General features: G+C 50.3%; 1 protein-coding gene across 1 annotated transcript; it reads right to left on the bottom strand.

Moving 5' to 3' along the window:
* Positions 1 to 2,157: 2,157 nt before the first annotated feature.
* On the bottom strand, positions 2,158 to 16,249 carry PCDH12 (protocadherin 12). The gene is made up of 4 exons (XM_033180832.1): positions 12,168 to 16,249; positions 8,690 to 8,787; positions 6,605 to 6,756; positions 2,158 to 2,999 (listed from the first exon to the last, which is right to left on the bottom strand). The coding sequence occupies exons 1-4, from the start codon at positions 15,045 to 15,047 to the stop codon at positions 2,575 to 2,577; spliced, it is 3,555 nt and encodes a 1,184-aa protein (XP_033036723.1). The 5' UTR covers positions 15,048 to 16,249; the 3' UTR covers positions 2,158 to 2,574.
* Between the last annotated feature and the right edge of the window lie 1,562 nt (positions 16,250 to 17,811).

Below are 17,811 nucleotides of genomic sequence, written 5' to 3'. Positions count from 1 at the left end.
ATGACAATTGCCCATGTCTGTGGATGTTTAGATAGTGTCTTAAAGCAATGCTGTGTAACCTTTTAAAGGTCAAAGTTTCCTTTAGAGAATCTGATGAGAATTTTGTATCTTCTACCTAAAAAAAAATGCCTAGACACAAAGTTTTACCTAGTATTCAGGGAGGCCAAGGAGTACAGATTTATAGCTTTTGAACTAGAATGATGCAGTGGTCCCATGTGTCTAGTGATCCAGTTGCCACCTATAATTCCAGCTTCCTCAGGTCATCTCCCCATGCCCACTGTCTTCTCTCTACCCTCCCAACATCTGCTCAGCACTGAAAATTTGCTGGTAACTGGGAGGTCACCATGGTCTACTCTAGTACTGTGGTTCTCAGACTTTGCTTTTGCATAACAGAATCATTTTTTCTAATGAAGTCCTACCTGGAGCTCCAATATGGATAAAAGGGGCCTCTGAAGCATTTACTGACACATGTATTCATTCATACATCCATTCAACAGGTATTCATCAAGTGTTGCTTTGTGGCAGGCACCTGGCTGGTCAGGCTGGAGACCCTGCCTGCCTGCTTGGTTTCCCCCAGCTTCTCTCACTGGCCCACAGAACCCAGTAGTTCTGTGATCCAGCCTGAAAATCACAGATTCTGTAAGGAGATCACTCTGGCCTAGAGTGAGGTGAGGAGAAACCCAGAGACTCTGCCCTGGAAACTCATAACCTTGGGAGCCTCATTTTCTTCATCTGTAAAATGGAATAATGCAATAATGACACCACACTGTATTCCAAGTATGTATGAGGCCTATTATCCCTAGTTAGGAGTATGATTGACCCATTTCTGTGAACAGTGAACATGAACTCTGAGCTCCAAGAAAGGACAAAGAGAGGAGCAGATAGAGGAACTTTTGCCTGCAGTGTCCAGGAGAGACCCACGCTATTTAGAAGCTAGCTGATTGGCTGCTTGGAAATTTCCGAGAAAATTATAAAGCTGAACCTTGGGAAAATATCTGCTATTTCTTCCCTCCTCCATCCCCTGGAAGGCTGGCTGCTGTCAGTGCGGATTTCATAGACCCAGTTCACACCGTGTCCTCTGGGATTCACAAGCCTAAACCTGCAATAACAGAGGAAGGTTTACCCGCAAATGGGGTCCAGAAAGATGACATCTGCACTTGAAGAGCTACTTGCTCGGAAAGAACAGGGGCCTGCATCAGTTCAGATCCAAGTTCCTTTCGCCTTGTGCTTGGAAATGTAGAGAGGTGCAGGCCTGCATGACTTTGCAAATGTTCCTTTCAACAGTGTTTCCCGAGGGAGCTCTGTCGGGCAAGTTCACTGCTGCCAACAGCTCACCTCCAGGGCCTTTCCTTCTCCTCTCCTTGGTTGGCAGGCTGGTGTCAAGGTTGAAGGCCTGGGTTTTGGTGTTGGGCCAGCCTGGGTCCAAATCCTGGCTCTGGCTGTACTCCCTGCTTGATCTTGGGAAAGCCACTTGACCTCTCCAAGCCCCATATCAATGTCTGTGAAATGGGGTTAATAATACCTCCCTCCAGGATTGTTGGAAAATCAAATTAAATCCTATTGTAAAGCGTGGTGCCTGGCTCATGTAAATGCTTTATAAATAGTTGTGCTTTCTTAGCTCTAATTTTGCAGCTGAGAAGCAGATTAGTTGGTAACATAGTGGTAGGGGAACGGGGTTAAGAGCACACATGTCTGCTATTTGTGTACCTGTCACTGTGTACCAAGGTGCCCCACGCCTGTCCAGGCCCAGTGTGACAGTCTTGCCAGGGATTGGATGACAAAGAACCCTCACTCTATTACTCTTCCCTTCTCCCTCTTTTTTTTTTTTTTTTTTTTTTTTTGAGACGGAGTCTTGCTCTGTCGCCCGGGCTGGAGTGCAGTGGCCGGATCTCAGCTCACTGCAAGCTCCGCCTCCCGGGTTCACGCCATTCTCCTGCCTCAGCCTCCCGAGTAGCTGGGACTACAGGCGCCCGCCACCTCGCCCGGCTAGTTTTTTCTATTTTTAGTAGAGACGGGGTTTCACCGTGTTAGCCAGGATGGTCTCGATCTCCTGACCTCGTGATCCACCCGTCTCGGCCTCCCAAAGTGCTGGGATTACAGGCTTGAGCCACCGCACCCGGCCTCCCCTTCTCCCTCTTGACAGGTGCAAACAGGAGAATGAATCACTGCTTTTCCTTTATTGGTAGATCAGAGAGCATTTCCTGGCACCCCCAGGGTACAGCCCCCTGACTCCTGCTACCCAAGAAGGCCATCCTTTCCTGCTTGTGATACTCCGTGGCATCTGTTCTGCCAGAGGACTGACCCTTTGTGCTCTACATATGTTTTGCCAGCAAACACTTATCTCAGCCACAAACTGTCCCTGTCCTCCAAAAGACTCAGAGCCGCTTACAAGGGGCTGCTTTGGTCAGTCAGGTGTTAGTCCTGGAGCTCCTGCCTCCTCTGTGGGGGTAGCATCAGTCACCCTAAAGTTCTCAGGCCACCACTAGCTAGTGAGTTACAAGATTTTAGAAACCAGCTCATGTCCCCAGATCCTCAGGCCCCTGATTCTTGGATCCAGAGGCGTCCGAGGTATGTTCACAGGCACCTGCCACTGCTGCTGCTGCCTCTGCTCCTGCCCTCAGTCCCCGTCTTTCCACCTGGGTCCCCCTGCACTTTCATGCCTGAGGCCGCACTGGTGGCCAAGTCTAGACTGAGGGTCCTCCCGCAGACCGAGAGCCGCCGCAGTGCCTCAGAGGCGGCCTCCACAGGCATGCTGGAGCGCTGTTCCAGCAGCATCTCCAATAGTGAGCTCATCTCCGAGACAAAGGTGCTGGCCAGCCTCGTGCCTGTTGGGCTCAGCTCTGGTGCCTCTGCCTTGCCGAACGTCTGGAAGGTCCTCGGCTCCTCGGTGGCTGCAGCATCCGGGGAGATCACATTGTCACGGTAGTTGGTGGTGAGGGGCAAAGAGAGTCTCGCCATCCAGGCCGGGTCAGGGGCGCTCAGCCTGTCCAGGGCCAGACCTGTGTGGGGAGGAGGGGCACAGTGAGGGCCAGGCTCTGGGAAGGGCCAGGCGGGTGAGGGTGGGGCAATGGGCAGGGCAAGGGCAGTGGACAAAGGAGGGAAGGGAAATGGCAGGGGACAGACAGAGTGGCCAGACGGGGACAGGAAGGAAGAGGCTCTGACAGGGAAGCTCCCTGGGTAGGAAGGCAGTCGACTGACACACCCGGGCGAACCGAGTGGGGAAGCAGCAGGAGGAGGAGAAGGCCTAGAAGCAGGAATTTGCCTTTTTCTAAAGAATTTCCCAATCTGGGCTGTGGTGTGTTTCCAGTCTCAGTGTCTTCTATATTTCATCCAGGATTTTTACCCCTCAGGGCGCCTTCTCCCCTCAGGGCTCCACTAGCTGAGGATGGAGGGAAAATCCCTTTTCTTAGCCGAGGCTGGAGTTCCTGACTTGGTGCTGCCTTTTGTTCCCATCCATAATAATAGGGACCACATATTAGGTACTTATGTGATGAACAATTTACATAATTATTTCATTTAACTTCCACACAAACCTTTGAGGTCAAGAGTATTATCCCTATTTGGTGGATGAGGAAACTGAAGCTGAAAGAAGTTAAGTCACACATCTGCTAGGCAACAAACCTCAATTTGATGCCAGGTCTGATGACTTTGAAGCCTCCCTATGATGGCACCACCCTACCCTCTCTCTGAAGAGCTGGCCCTTCATCCCTCTGGATACTGCAGGTGCCCAGCTGGGGCCTCTGGAATTTCTAGGCCACCTAAGGTCTGCACTGTCACCACCTGGCCCCCGATCCTCAAATCCTCCTCAACATCTTCTCTCAAGCTGCCAGAAACCCTGGCCTAGAGTCAGGCTGGGGAGGGGGCTCCCTGTCCAAGGGCTGTCCCAGGAGAGGGACTGGGGTAGTGGTGGTGGCAAGTCAGCCTGGTGGCTGGGAATTCAAAAAACTGGCCCCTACATTTGCAATGCCACAGTCACACTTCTTTTCCCATCCCTTCAACAGAAAATCCTGTTTCAAGAAACCAGTCCCAGGCCTGGTGGTAGAGACCAAGCCAGAGGAAAGAAACTATAAGTCTTATAGTTAAGAAACAGTGTCTTTAAAAAAATTTTTTTTAAAAAAAGCACAACATCTACTTAACATTTATCTAATGTTTGCCTAAGGTGAGTTACTTTAAAATCTGTGCACAGAATAAAAGACTGGAAGAAGATATGTCAAAATGTTAACTGAAATTACCTCTGGGCAAAAGCAATCCATTCTCTTTTTGTTTATCTATGTTTTTCTGTATTAACCAAATACTACTTATGTAATTTGAAAAAGTTATTCTGAAGTATGGGTAGTCATTTTTTGTACTGACAAATGAATCTCTGTCTTGCATTCTGGACTGTGCAGGTTGTGAGACAGTGTTGGGCTCCTGCCCCACAGGATCCTTGGGTTTAGCCCCATGTCTGGGACTTAGTGAATGTTTGTTGAATGATTGAATGAACATAAATATTAACCTTCAACATCTGGGAAATGCAAACCTTAGTTCCTTGAGACTCCGAGGCTATAAGGTTGGATGGAACTCTTGGTGTTGTAGAATCAGGCCTTTCCTTGTACATGGATCAGAGAGCTTCAGAAGGAGTGAAGCTTGGAATGAGAAAATCGCTGGGGCGTATGAGAACAGCTGAAAAGTGATGCTGAATTCACCCAGCATTACCCACCAGTTCTAGCTGCAGGTGGGCGCTGGGCCAACCCGGGTTTGATTTCCCAGCTTTGCCGCTTAGGGGCAGTGTGTGTGACTTTGGGAAGATGGCTTAACCTCTCTAAGCTCCCGTTTCCTCTTAGGAAGTGGTGAGACAGTAGTACTTATCTTGTGGAGTTGTTGTGAGGTTCGATGAGTTCATGCAACCAGTAAAACATTATCATGGTCACATTCTCAAGTGGGGCAATCTGAATCTGAAGCAGCAAATCTGAAGCAATCTGAAGCAGCAAGATCCCAGTCTCCCCATGGCAGTCCAGCCTGTGAGCGGCAAAGGCTTTTCTGCCCCTCCTCTTTCCTTACCCCCAACTCCTTACAGTGCTCCTGTGTTCAGTACCCTTTGTGCTATGGGCAAGCAGGACCGTGTGGGAACTGACCCCACAGGTTCCAGCCAGAGCTGATGAATAGAGATAGAATCCAAAGCTATATCCCCCAGCCATACGTAGCTATTGAGCACTTGAAATGTGGCCGATATGGTAGAAGAACTGAATATTTCATTTTATTTAATTTTAATTCATTTAAAGTTAAATAGCCACATGTGGCTAGTGACTACCGCATTGAACAACACAGCTCTAAAATTTAGAGCCACACTGCTTGTGTTAATAACTATCCATGAGCTGCTCAACCTTGGGCAAATTATTAAACACCCCTGACCCTCACATTTTTCCTTTATGAAGTGGGGATAATGAATAGTCCCTATCTCATAAGATTTTCTCATGAGGTACTTAGAACAGGGCCTAGCACATAGAAAGTGCCCAATAAGCATTAGCAATATTTTTTTAACCAGGGAGAGAAGTCCCTGCCGTGCCTTCAGTGTGTCTGCAGCCAGATGGAGCACATGAGAAACAGTGTTAACTACGTAGATAGAAAACCACAGCACAGGGATGGTCTGCCGTGGGGTGTGTTACCAAAGAAGGCTGACCAATGTCCGTAGCAGGGGCAGGGGGAGCTAGCAGATTCTTGAATTCAAATTCACATTATGTATTTATTGTCAAAGCTAATTGTTTCTCTGCAAAATTCTTTTTGTTTTTAATTGCAATTGCTGGCATATTAAAGAGTAGACCTGGTTCCCAGGGCGAAAGGGTATTGAAACACACCAGATGCAAATGAGTGGTAAGAAGTCCATAGAGGACAGGCTGGCTCAGGGTTTGGCTCCCCTTCGATCACTGGTGAGCTGGGTGACTCTGGGACGACTACTTGATTTTTTTGATCCTCGGTTTGCTCATCTGTAAATTCGAGGTAATAATTATCTACTTGAGGGGACTGGCTGGAGGCTTAAATGAGATCATGTACATAAGATGCTTCCCCAGTGCCTGGCATGTTCACTATTCTTACAATGATTTTTAAAATGAATAATCAAAGTAGGCCGGGTGCCTACTTTGGCTTTGATTACAGGTGGCTCATGCCTCTAATGCCAGCACTTTGGGAGGCCGAGGTGGGCGGATTGCTCGAGCCCAGGAGTTGGAGACCAGCCTGGGCAACATGTGAATCCCTGTCCCTACAAAAAAAAAAAAAAAAAATCAAAAATTAGCGAGATGTGGTGGTGCTCACCTGTAGTCCCAGCCACTTGGGAGGCCAAGGTGGGAGGATCACCTGGCCCAGGAGGTCAATGCTGCAGTGAGCTGTGATCACCCTGTGATCACGCCACTCTACTCCAGCCTGGGTGACAAAGCAAGACCCTGTCTAAAAAAAAAATCAAAGTAGAACCCAGTCTTTAAAATACTTTCTGAGGCTGCAAGGGTGAAAGCGAAGTTAAATGTTGCTGATGTTCCTCCACAGAAACAGAATGGCTTTTCCCTGCAGTGGATTGGAGTAGAACTCTGAAGCCTGGACACCATGGGGCAAGGTGATTCTAGGGGGTCCCTACCTGTGCAGGGGTCCAGCAGACTTGACAGCTCTTCTTCTAGCAATTGCTTCACAGAGAGGTCCTCTTCAGGATCCAAAGGCCCTTCCTCCTGTTCTGGGTCTGTCTGGCCTCCAGCCCTCGCACTTGGGCCATCTGTGTCTGAGATTGCACTCCTACAAAAGAAACCAACCAGTTCATGGGTAAGGACATTCCTATATAGATTCATTCATTCATGCCCATTTATGTTTGCATTCATTTACCCGTATAAGGAACTGGATACACAGCCTGGCCTCTGCAGTCAGACCAACCTGGATCATGTGATTCCAGCCCTCCTCTTACTCTGTTTCCTCATCTGTAAAATGGGAGTAATAAATAACACCCACCTCACAGGGTATTGTGAGGGCAAAATGAGACGTTGTAGGTAAAGGGGCCTACCACAGAGCCTGGCACATTGTAAGCACTCAGCAGACAGAAGTGAAGATGAGTTCATTGATACCATTCTCGTTGCCCCTCCCATGCCTAGGTATTTCCTGGCACACAGGAGGAGTTTAGTAAACCTCAGTGGAGCCAGTGCAGCCGTCCATCCATCCATAGGAGAAGAGCTCCAGCAAGGCTGGGATTTTTGCCTGTCTCATTCCCTGCTCCCTCACTGATGCTCAGAACAGGGCGTGGCACACAGTGGGTGCTGAATCAACACTTAATGAGTGACTGAACGTTCCTTCCTTCCTACTTTAGGCCAAATCCTAGGCCAGAAGAACAGACCTATGGAGGGTGCAGCTGGAGTGAAGCAGCCTAAAGCTGCTCAGAATCTGCTACCTGCATCCCAGTCTCCTGCTGTCTCCATCCTGGCCCCTGTCTCCCATGGACACTTGGGGACAGGCCTGGACCCTCATCCCAGCAGATGGAAAGGCTCCTGAGGGGTTTTAAGGCGTAGCAGTCCTTTCTGTTTGTTTGGGTATTTTTCCCCCTGTAGCCACTTCTGCTGCTGTGAAGAAATGAGCAGGGAGGTGGCAAGTGTGTGGGTGATAATGACAACTAATGTTTATTGAGCAGTGAGTCTGAGTCAGGCCTCATGTGATGCAAGGTCCATGCACCGTCTCATTCAAACCTTCCACACCTGTAAAGGGTTCTCTTTAATCACCCCATTGTACAAATGAGAAAACCAAGACTTGTGAAGATTTTGCAGGTTCCCAAGGTCCCCATAGATGAAGAGACAAAGCAAGAATTCAAATCCAGGCCAGTGTGACTCGAGTGTGTGGACTCACCCCTGCTGTACACTACCTCTTACCATCCTTGTAAAAAGAAGCTATAAGTTGTCAGGGCAAGAGCACTGATGCAGGAGTCAGGAACTCTGAGAGCTGGTCCCAGCTTTGCCACTCACTTGTTACTTGACCTTTAGCAAAATTGCTTCAAGGGGAAAGGAGTTAGCATTGTGCGTGCACCTACTCTGCGTCAGTCCTGGGCTATGGGCTTAGAATACAATTGATCATGAAATTCTCACCCCATTACCACAAGGGAAATGGGATGTCTTCTATTTTACAGATGGGGAAACCAGGGTCCTGAGAGATTATCTCACTTGCTTAAGTTTACATAGCTGGTTTGAATCAAACTATTCAGAGCCTCAGTTTATCCATCCATAACAAGAAGTTGGATTTGATGTTCTCTTAAGGGTTCTTCAATTCTAGGATTGCCCAAATGGACACGCCCACATATCCATGTCTTTAGTGGGGAGCCTTCATATTACATTTACGGACCAAGAGAAAGAGAGGTGACAGTTACAGATATAAAGGCAAATTACAGCACCTCTGTAATCAGGGGACAAATCGAGCCTCAGGGATGAAGTCACTCCCTTGGTGACTACTGTATTGATAGTATTTATTCATACAGCTTGACAGTCCTACAGGACTTCTAGGTTGTGTAAATACTATCAATACAGTCACCCCATGACCAAGCCTCCCAGGGTGGGAGGATGGATGCTGTCTGCTGCACCCTCCCAGGGGACCCGTGTCTGGGATGGGCTCACCCTTCCTCACTCAGAGAGGCTGCAGAGATGAGGGGCAGCCAGTAGGGGCCATGAGATGCCTGTGGGGGCTACGTGCTGCTTACCTGCTGCCTCCTGGCTTGGCCAAGTACTTATTTCCTCGGTGGTTTGGTTTGGGCTGGAATTGGCCCTGATGCAGCAAGGACAGCAGCTGGGAGATTTGCTACAAGACAGGAAAAATCTGTTGACTCCACACAATTCCGACTCAGCACACTTCCTCGCCGGATGTTTCCCTCAATGCCGGTGCTTTCTTTTTATAGTCTTTCCTCTGGCTTCAGATGTTTGTGTGATCAGATGGGGGATGGTGCCCAGTGACAGAGACAGGGACCTGGGTGGGCAGGTCCCCTGCTCTGTCATGTCACCCCAGGACCTGAGTGTCTGAAGGAGAGCAAGAGGACCCTCTGGGCCCATCCCCTCACACTCATTCCTCCGAGTGTCCTGCGCCTGGTGGACTCTGAGAATTAGGGGTGAAAAAGGCATTTCCTGACCATCAATTTGTTGTTACTTTGATGAAGATTATCTTAAAGAGTTATGTTCCCCTTTAGCAGTATTTGGACATTTGGCCGATTTTTGTGGACCAGATGTAAGACTATGTTGTAGAGAAGGCAAAATGGTGTCATTAAATTATTCATTTATTCATCTCTTCATTCATTCATTCAACAAGTACTTAATAAGTGCCAGGCAGGGTGGTTGCAATGGGAGTAAGAAGGAGAAGGAGACCCAGCTGCTGCCCTCAGCATGGTCATATCTGTCAGGAGGTGAAGGTTGCAGGCAGCCCCACAGGGAGTGGGGGAGCAGCAAAGAGTGGTTACCACAGGGGTTGCCTCTGGGCGTAGGGAAAGAGTGGGGGCTCTGTGGGAGCGGAGGAAGGCCCCTAACCCAACTTGGAGGAGGGAGGAAGCAGGGGGGTGGTACTGGATTAAGTTAATTCATTCATTTCAACAGATGTTACTGAGTTCATACTACATGTCAGGCACCTCTGCTGAGACCCAAAGGCTCCATAGGAGTTTGACAAGTGGAAAGTGAATGAGGGTCTGGGCAAGGGGTGATGGTGAGAGGTGGGTGGCTTCCGTCAGAAGCACTGCACACTGAAAGGCTGGAAGAGAAGGTAGAGTTTCAGAAAGATTGGAGAATGGAGCAGGGGATGGGTGAGCTATCAGGGCCAGACCCTATAGGCCATTGGGAGGGAGAGGCAGCAGATCAAGTCCTGGGAGGCAGAGTTCTAGTTCAAGGCCATTTGTAGCTTATTGTATAGTGTTAGATAGGCTTTTAGACCTCCTCAGACCTCAGTTTCCTCATCTCTAATGGGGGGCTAGAAATACCCATACAGCCTTCTTCTCAGTGTTGTCAAGATTAAATGGTTTGAAAAAGTTAAAAATCCTCTGCAAAAGCAAGGAGTTTGGACTGTTATTCCTAGACACACTGCTTCAACCTCCTGGGTCCACCCCCATTCCTCCCTTAGGAGGTCCACCGTGCCCCTCGGTGCAGCTTGAGGTAGGAAGTGTCAACCTCAGAGGAGAGATGGAAGAGGAGATGGCCAGGTCTGGGGTTTCACTGTGACTTGGGAGACTCAGGGTCTCATTGCCTGCCTCAGGGAAGATCCCACCTCCCAGCCCAGGCCCAGAAGCCCTCCTAAGATACCTGCCACCTTTGCTCAAGTGACAGCTGGCATTTCATGACATGACTCCCTACATGCCAGTCCCTATGCTGAGCACTGTCATTCAGGGTCACTTCACAGTTACAGCCCAGATTCAAATCAGTCAGACTCAGGTTCAAATCCTAAATATGCCCCTGCCCCAGTTCCCATCAGTGTAGCCTTGAGGAATTACTTAAGCATTCTGAGCCTCAGCTTCCTCAACAGTAAAAAAAAGTGAATATTAATGAGACCCAGATCATATGGTGGGTTATGAGGATTAAATGAGCTTATTAATAGATCCCATGATAAACAATGATTGTCCAGTGTCATATCATCTCACTTAATTCTTACAACAGCCTAAGGGAAGAGATACCATTATGGCCATTTTGCAGAGGTGGAATTGGAGGCTCACAGGGGCTACACAGAAGTTAGTGGGAGGGCTGGAATTTAAACTCAGATCTGAATCTATGTGCTGCTGGAAAGATATGAGCATTGGGCAAGCAGCCTCAAGTTGATCCCAAATGGGCACCTTTCTTTCTATCACCTCAGCGGAGCCACCCACAGTGCCTGTTCTCTGTTGTCCTGTCTACCAGCAGCCAGCACAGTGTTCAGCACAGAGTTTATCCAAAAAGCACCTGATAAATGGATGGATGAATGGAAAGATAAATTAGTGGTTGGCTCTGGCAACCTCTGGGTCTGCACTGATTCCAGGGCAAGATTCCTAAGAGAACAGCTGGGCCATCTCCAGGTGGCTTCCTGAGGAGGGAGTAAGGGAAGGAAACTGTGTTTTGCTTCACAGGAAACATGAACTGATGGCCTGGCCAAACAGAGGTGTGCCTTGGGCAGGCAGCCTGGCACAGTGAAAATATCTGAGGTTCACAGAAGCAGATATGGGTGTGAGATCAGGCATCATCCCTGAAAAGGTTTCCGCACTTGTGTCTAGAAAATCCCAGGTCCTTAGACATTTTGTCACTCGTCATGCCTTTTAGACCTCACACTCTAAGGAGGCAGACACAGGGTAAGTTTGGTCTCATAATCCCCATTTTATAGATGAGGAAAATGAGGCTCAGATGTTGAAAGATGTGTACAAGGTTGCCCAGCTCCTAAGGGACTGTGTTGAAATTTGAACCCCAATCTGCCTAACTGCAAAGTTCTAAGGTTATTTCCACTGCCCCATCCTGCAGGCCCAGCCAGAAAGCTCTGGGGTCTCAGACAAATTATTTGCTGCACCTGGGTTTGGGTGCAATGATGCCTATGCTGGCCTTCTTCATAGGGAGGTTGCCCAGATGAGATGAGGGCAGGCAGAGAGTGGAGATAGAGAAGTGCTTTGAGGAAGTAATAGCAATCATTTGCTGAGTACTGACTACATGTCAGATGGATGCTGTTCTACAGGCATTAAGAGCATTCACTCATTTTATCTTCAAGCAAACTTAGAAGATGGGTGCTGTTAACACAGACATCTTTCAACAGAGAGGTTAACTTCCCCTGTGGTTCAGAGCTAGGAAGAAGTGGAGCTAGGATTTGAACCCAGGCAACCTTGCCCAAAGATTATACTCTTAGTCACTACCTTTGCTGTGTGTCTACTTGTGAGGCACCATAAATGCCTTGTAGAAATTAATTGATCAAATCCTCTGGACAACTCTATGAGGTAGATACTCTTACTATCATTTCTAATTTACAGATAAGACAACCAAGGCCCAGAGACAGTAAGGAATTTGCCTAAGATCACACAGCTAAGTTCAGCCAGTCACAAAGCTGTGCCCTGAACCACTGCTATCCAAAGCATCAAAAAGTACCAGGTGAGCCTAAGGAAGAAACATGGGGACTGTGCAGGTTATGGGGGTGTCTGATGCTGTTTCTGGTGGTCCAGGAGTGACCAGAGAAAGAGCTGCCCATGCCCCAGGTACCTGAACAGGAGGAGAATCCACAGTGAGCTCCTCCACGGGGTTCCGCTCGGCAAAGGCAGCCACAGACAGCCGGACCAGACTCCGCAGGATCTGACGGGGCCCTAATTCTTTCTCAGGGGACACTTTGCCATTGAGACGTCGCTGCCGTCTCAGGGTTGCAGAGGAGGCTGGTGGGCTCTGTGGGGCCTCCTCACTGCCCTGGTCTCCAGTCAGCCTCCCTGTGGGGCTGCCTGCAACTTTCAGAGGCCTGGAACGTGGTTGGCCTGTGGCAGGCTGGGGCTCAGGAAGGTTCAGGTTCTCCCGGGAGGCGTTCCTCTGCCTGGGATGGTTGAAAAGGAGGTTGACGGTGTCTTGCAGCACCTCTCGGTTCTCTGCCGGTGCTCCCTGGTTGCCTTGATTACGTAGCGTCCTGTACAGAGTCGGGGTGAGGTGGAAGGGGGCCTGAAGGCAGGGGTCCCAGCCTGCTTCCATCATCGCCTCCTTGTCCACATCTTTGTGGGACTGCCCGACTTCACAAGGCTCACCTGCCTGACCCCTGAGCATAGGCACGAGGTGGATGTCTGCCTTCTGAATGTGTTTCTGGGGCCTCTTGGGCTGCTGGCGGTAGGTGGACTCGGCCTCCCGACAGTTGTAGGCCCTGTTGTCCTTCTTCTCTGTCCGGCAGATGGACATGAACAAAGCCAGGATCAACCCAAAGATGCCCAGCAGTACAGTCAGGCAGATCACCGTCAGCATCGACATGCTCAAGGCCCCAGGCTTGCGGACTGAGTCCCTCAGGTGGTCAGCACTGGTGACAAACATGATCCTCAACAGGGCTCGGGTCTGTAAAGGGGGGCTTCCCTGGTCCTCTACCACTATCTCCAGCTCCCACTCACTCCCAATGAGGCTGCTGGCATTGGTGACGTTGACGAACAGCTGCCCTGCATGGGGGCTGAGGATGAAGAGGTGGGCTTCATTTCCACTTCGGATGCTGTAGAGGGGCTCTCCATTTGCTCCCGAGTCTGCATCTCTTGCCACAATGGTTGTCAAAAGGAATGGCCGGGAGCTGTGAGTGGCCAGTGGAGGTGTGTCAGTGCCTGCTGGACCCAAGCCACTGGGAGTCTCGATGGGCACCAGCAGGTGGCCTGTGGAGGCGTTCACAAGCACGGAGAGGCTGGCTTTTCCATCGCTGAGCACAGGCTGGACCACCTCTGGGGCATTATCATTGGCATCCAAGAGGCTGACCCTCACAGAGACACTGGATGCAAGCATGGGTTGCCCACTGTCCTCTGCAATCACCTGGAATTCAAAGCCGGCCATCTCTTCATAGTTCAGTGACCTCTGAGCAGTGACCTCTCCTGTGTTGGAGTCAATAGCTACTAAGTGAGCAACTGGGGAATCATGGATGCGGTATGAGACTTTTCCATTAATACCCAAGTCTGCATCATGAGCCTTGATGGTAATGAGGTGAAGAGAGGGTAGGTTGTTTTCCCGTGTGGAGACTTCGTACCTGCTTTTCTCAAACACAGGTGCATTGTCGTTGATGTCACTGATTTGAATGCTGAGCTGTTTCTTGGCTGATAAGGGCTGCAGTCCTTGGTCTTGGGCTAACAGAGTGAGTGTATATTTGGGCCACTGCTCTCTGTCCAGTGTGGCATTGGTTAGCAACATGTATGTGTTGCCATTAGTTCTTTTCAGCCTGAAGTGGCCCAGCTCTTGGCTCAGCCAACAGTGGACCAAACCATTGTTTCCTGAATCCAAGTCATCTGCCATGACAAGAGCAATAAAACTGTCCTTGGGAAGAGCTTCTGACACCAGTGATGGCTGGGAGGCCCATGTGACATGGATGCTTGGGATGTTGTCATTGACGTCCAGAACCTTGATGAGAACTTTGCAATGGGCTGGGATGGGATTGGGACCCAGGTCCCTTGCCTGGACATCCACCTCGTAGGCAGGGTTCTTTTCGTAGTCTAGAGGTCGACGCAGAATGACCTGGCCTGTCTTGGCATCAATGCTGAAGGTGTCCAGCACTTCTGGAGGCATGTGCTTACTGAGGAAGAACTCCACCTCCCCATTGGGGCCTTGGTCAGGGTCCGTGGCAGTCAGTTTTATGAGAAGAGTACCAGGGGCAGCATCTTCTTGGATTTCTAGTGCCAGTGAACTCTCAGCAAACACAGGGCTATTATCATTGGAGTCCAAGACGTTGACCTTGACCAAGCTGGTGCCTGACTTGGGGGGGTTCCCATTGTCATAGGCAGTTAACACCAGATCAAAAAATGAATGGATTTCCCTGTCCAGCTCCTTCACCACTACGAGTTCTGCGTGTTTGGTCTCATCAGGGCCCACAATGACATCCAAGGCAAAGTGCTCACTGGGAGACAGAGTGTAGGTATGCAGGGTGTTAGGACCTGTGTCTGGGTCAAGAGCTCTGTCCAGGGGGATCCGGGTGCGCAGAGAGGCGCTCTCAGAGATTTCCAGCTCCTGCTCGCCTTTGGGAAACCGTGGCTGGTGGTCATTGATGTCCAGCACTTGGATCTCCACGTGGATCAGAGCCAAATCCCCTGTGGCAAGCACATCAAAGGAAACCAGGCAGGGATCCCACTGTCGGCATAGCTGCTCTCGATCCAGCCGCCTACCTGTGCTGAGCAAGCCTTCTTCAGAGTCCACCTGAATGGGGAGCACCTGAGGCAGCTGCAGCACCTGGAAGGCAGCCCCAGCTTGCCTCTGCCTCTCCTCCCGGCCCAGCTCCTGGGACAGCTTCCCGATCACTGTGCCAGATGGCACTTCCTCTGATACTTGGTATTTCACCGTGAGAGTGGTCACCTCCTGACCATCCCCTAAAAGAAATAAGTAGCCACCTGGCCCCAAAAGCCCCAGCAGAAGTTGCAGAAGTTGCATCATGCTTACCACCAAGTGGGTCACATTCAGAAACTGCTAGAGTTCTTTCAAGGCTGGACAAGTCCTCCAGTGTTTCCTGGATGGCTTGATCAGCCCCGTGCTCCTTCCCCCGGACCTGCTGGCACAACCTTGTCCCATAGTTAGATGATGATGGAACAAGCAGGACCCCCAGGCAAGGCCATCTTCATCCGAAGCAATCTGAGATATCCAAACGTCTATCAAGAATTGCCAGGGTAGACCCCTACAGGGGAACTAGCTGGTCCACTTCAGCAAATGATGGACAAGAGCTGGTCTAAGAGGGACCTGACCCAGTTGAGCAGGATGTGGGACTCTGACTTCCAAACAGTTGCTAGGCTGGGGAAACAGAGCAGCAGCTTTTTCCTATGGAAACCCCACCTACAGGAAAAGGGAGGGCTGTGAGTTTCAATGCCAATTAGAGAAAGAGCATTTCCTGTGAAGCTAAGTGGCCTGCTGCTGAGGAGGATGAGGCTGGGGCTCAGGGGACAGGCCAGATGGGAAGCTGCTGTCCATGCAGCAAGGCCGCTGCTGAGGGAAAGGGAGCCTCTGCATCACCAAGTGAGCAGAAAACTTGAGCCTCCACCTGCTTGCAAGCGGACTGATGCCCCTCCCGGGCAAGTCATGTTTCCTGTTTCTCTCCCCTTCCCCAAATCTCTTTGTTCCTATCTTTTCCCCCATTGTTCTCCTCTCACGCCTTTTTCTCACTCTTGTTTACCTCTCTGTCTTGACTCTGCCCTGATCACCCGTTTTTGTCTCACTGCAGCTGTGATTAACAGAGCAGCCATCAGAGCTAAACTGCCTGAGTTCAAATTCTGATTTTGCAACTTACCAGCTGTGTCATCTGGGATAAGTCACTTAACCTCTCTGGGCCTCCATTACCTCATCTGTAGAGTGGGGATGGGAGTAAGAATAGTAGCACTTTCAGCAGGAAACTGTGAGGATTAAACGAAATGATGCATGAAGGGCTTTGGCCTGGGCCTGGCCCCATGTCACAGGCAGTGACGTTATTGCAAGGGGTGAGTGTTGTAATCTGCACAATTTGTCACACCCTATGGCTACCTCTGGATCTTGTATTGGCCCTGGGGCAGTCCCTGCCCACACTGACCTATGAGGGTGCCCATGGTCTTGATTCCAGAAGCTGCAAGAACCCGTGTGACTTGACTTGTGCGGCTCTCCTCCTGCTTCCCTTTGGCCCCCGCCCCCACTCCAGCCTTGAAGTCCATTGTTCTCTGCATCTGGTCCAGCCTGAGTCTCTGTCTGGGGAACCCCCAGCCTCCCACTCCTCTTGGAAGCTTTTATACATTTCCCTCTCCCACACCTTCCCCTCCCTTTCATCTATGTCTTTCCCCTTCCTCCAATTCTTCTCTCCCCAGTTCTGTTTATAAGAGTCCCGTGAAGCACAACTCCTTTGCTGAACCCAACTCTCCTTTTAGATGTTTTAAGGGATGCCCTCCCTCCCACTCACCTCCTCATAAGGTGAAATTCAGTAAGGAAGGAGGTGAATGTGCAGTTTGCTTGGGTGGGCTTTGAGGTGGCCTTACTGCTTCTCATTATGCCCTTCAATGTGCTGCCCCCAACATTCTCCCAGCCTTATACCCACTTCACGGTTGATCCCTGAGGCTTGTGAAGCATTTGAGGTGATGAGAATGAAGACCAACTTCCCTAGATGGGTGTTTGCTACTAAGCCCTTGGGGCCAGAGGTGCCATGTTTGGACCCAAGTGGCACTAGTCAGGGCTTATTGGCATGGAAGCCTGTAGCCATCAGGACTGAGGTGGCTAAGGGACAGTCACCTGCACTCCTTCCCTTTCTCTCTGGCTTTTCTTTCCTTTAACTCCATATCCCACTCCTGAGGTTTCCCAGCTATTTCACTGAAACCCATTAAACCATAGCAAGTGGCCGGAATCCAGGGCCACCTAATACATCATGGTCCTGGAGACAGGCCACTCACAAGCTCTGAGACACTGCACAAGGGCCTTAACCTCTCCCAGCCTCTGTTTCCTTCTCTGAGGGCTGTCATCCATCTCACAAGGTGGGGTAAAGACTCAGCACAGGGCCTGGCTCAGAGAAAGCACTCATTCAGCACATCAGGACTATGATTTTGCCTTTTGTTATCTTCCAGGTTTTATGCCTCATATGCAAATGGCAAAGATGGCCTTGCATTTGTCCCTTCACTTTTTTCTTTGCCTCTTTGGCAGGAATCCCATTTCTCAGGTCTCCCTTTTAGATGTTTTAAGGGATGCCCTCCCTCCCACTCAAGGCCCAAAGCTACTAGGAGCCCCTGGGAGCTCAGGGACACAAGGGTGCCCGTTGCCCCCTGCTGGCAGTTAGCCCATGTGACAGCTTCGCTGTCCGCCCCACGTTGGTCCCCCTGTGTGCCTGACCCTGAACAAGGCAGGGGGCTGACAGTCGCAGGTGGGGGCAGGGAAAATGAAAGGCGAGAGGCCAGTGGAGTGGCTCTGGAATCAGGCCTGGGGGTCCGGGAGGCTCCTCATGAAGGGCACATGCTGAATCCTGACAGACCTAGAGGAGTGAGCCCAAGGAAGTTGAATGGGCAGGGGAGAGGCAAAGCTGGTGGTGGCAGCAAAATGGGCAAAGGCCCCGAGGTGGGTAGGCTGGCTCCCAGCTGTGCTGCAAGAGGGTTGGTGCAGTAGCATAGGGAGGAAGGTGGGGCGGGGGACATAAGCAGGGGTCCTCAAATGATGCAGTGGCCTGGGTTCCCATGGCTACGAATTTAGACCTTGTCCTGAA

This window comes from Trachypithecus francoisi, unplaced genomic scaffold (genome assembly GCF_009764315.1).
Source record: "Trachypithecus francoisi isolate TF-2019V2 unplaced genomic scaffold, Tfra_2.0 Lachesis_group2, whole genome shotgun sequence".
In the NCBI taxonomy this organism is placed as follows: domain Eukaryota; kingdom Metazoa; phylum Chordata; class Mammalia; order Primates; family Cercopithecidae; genus Trachypithecus; species Trachypithecus francoisi.
The sequence above is the reverse complement of the archived record's forward strand: the minus strand, read 5'-3'. Positions and strand labels throughout refer to the sequence as shown.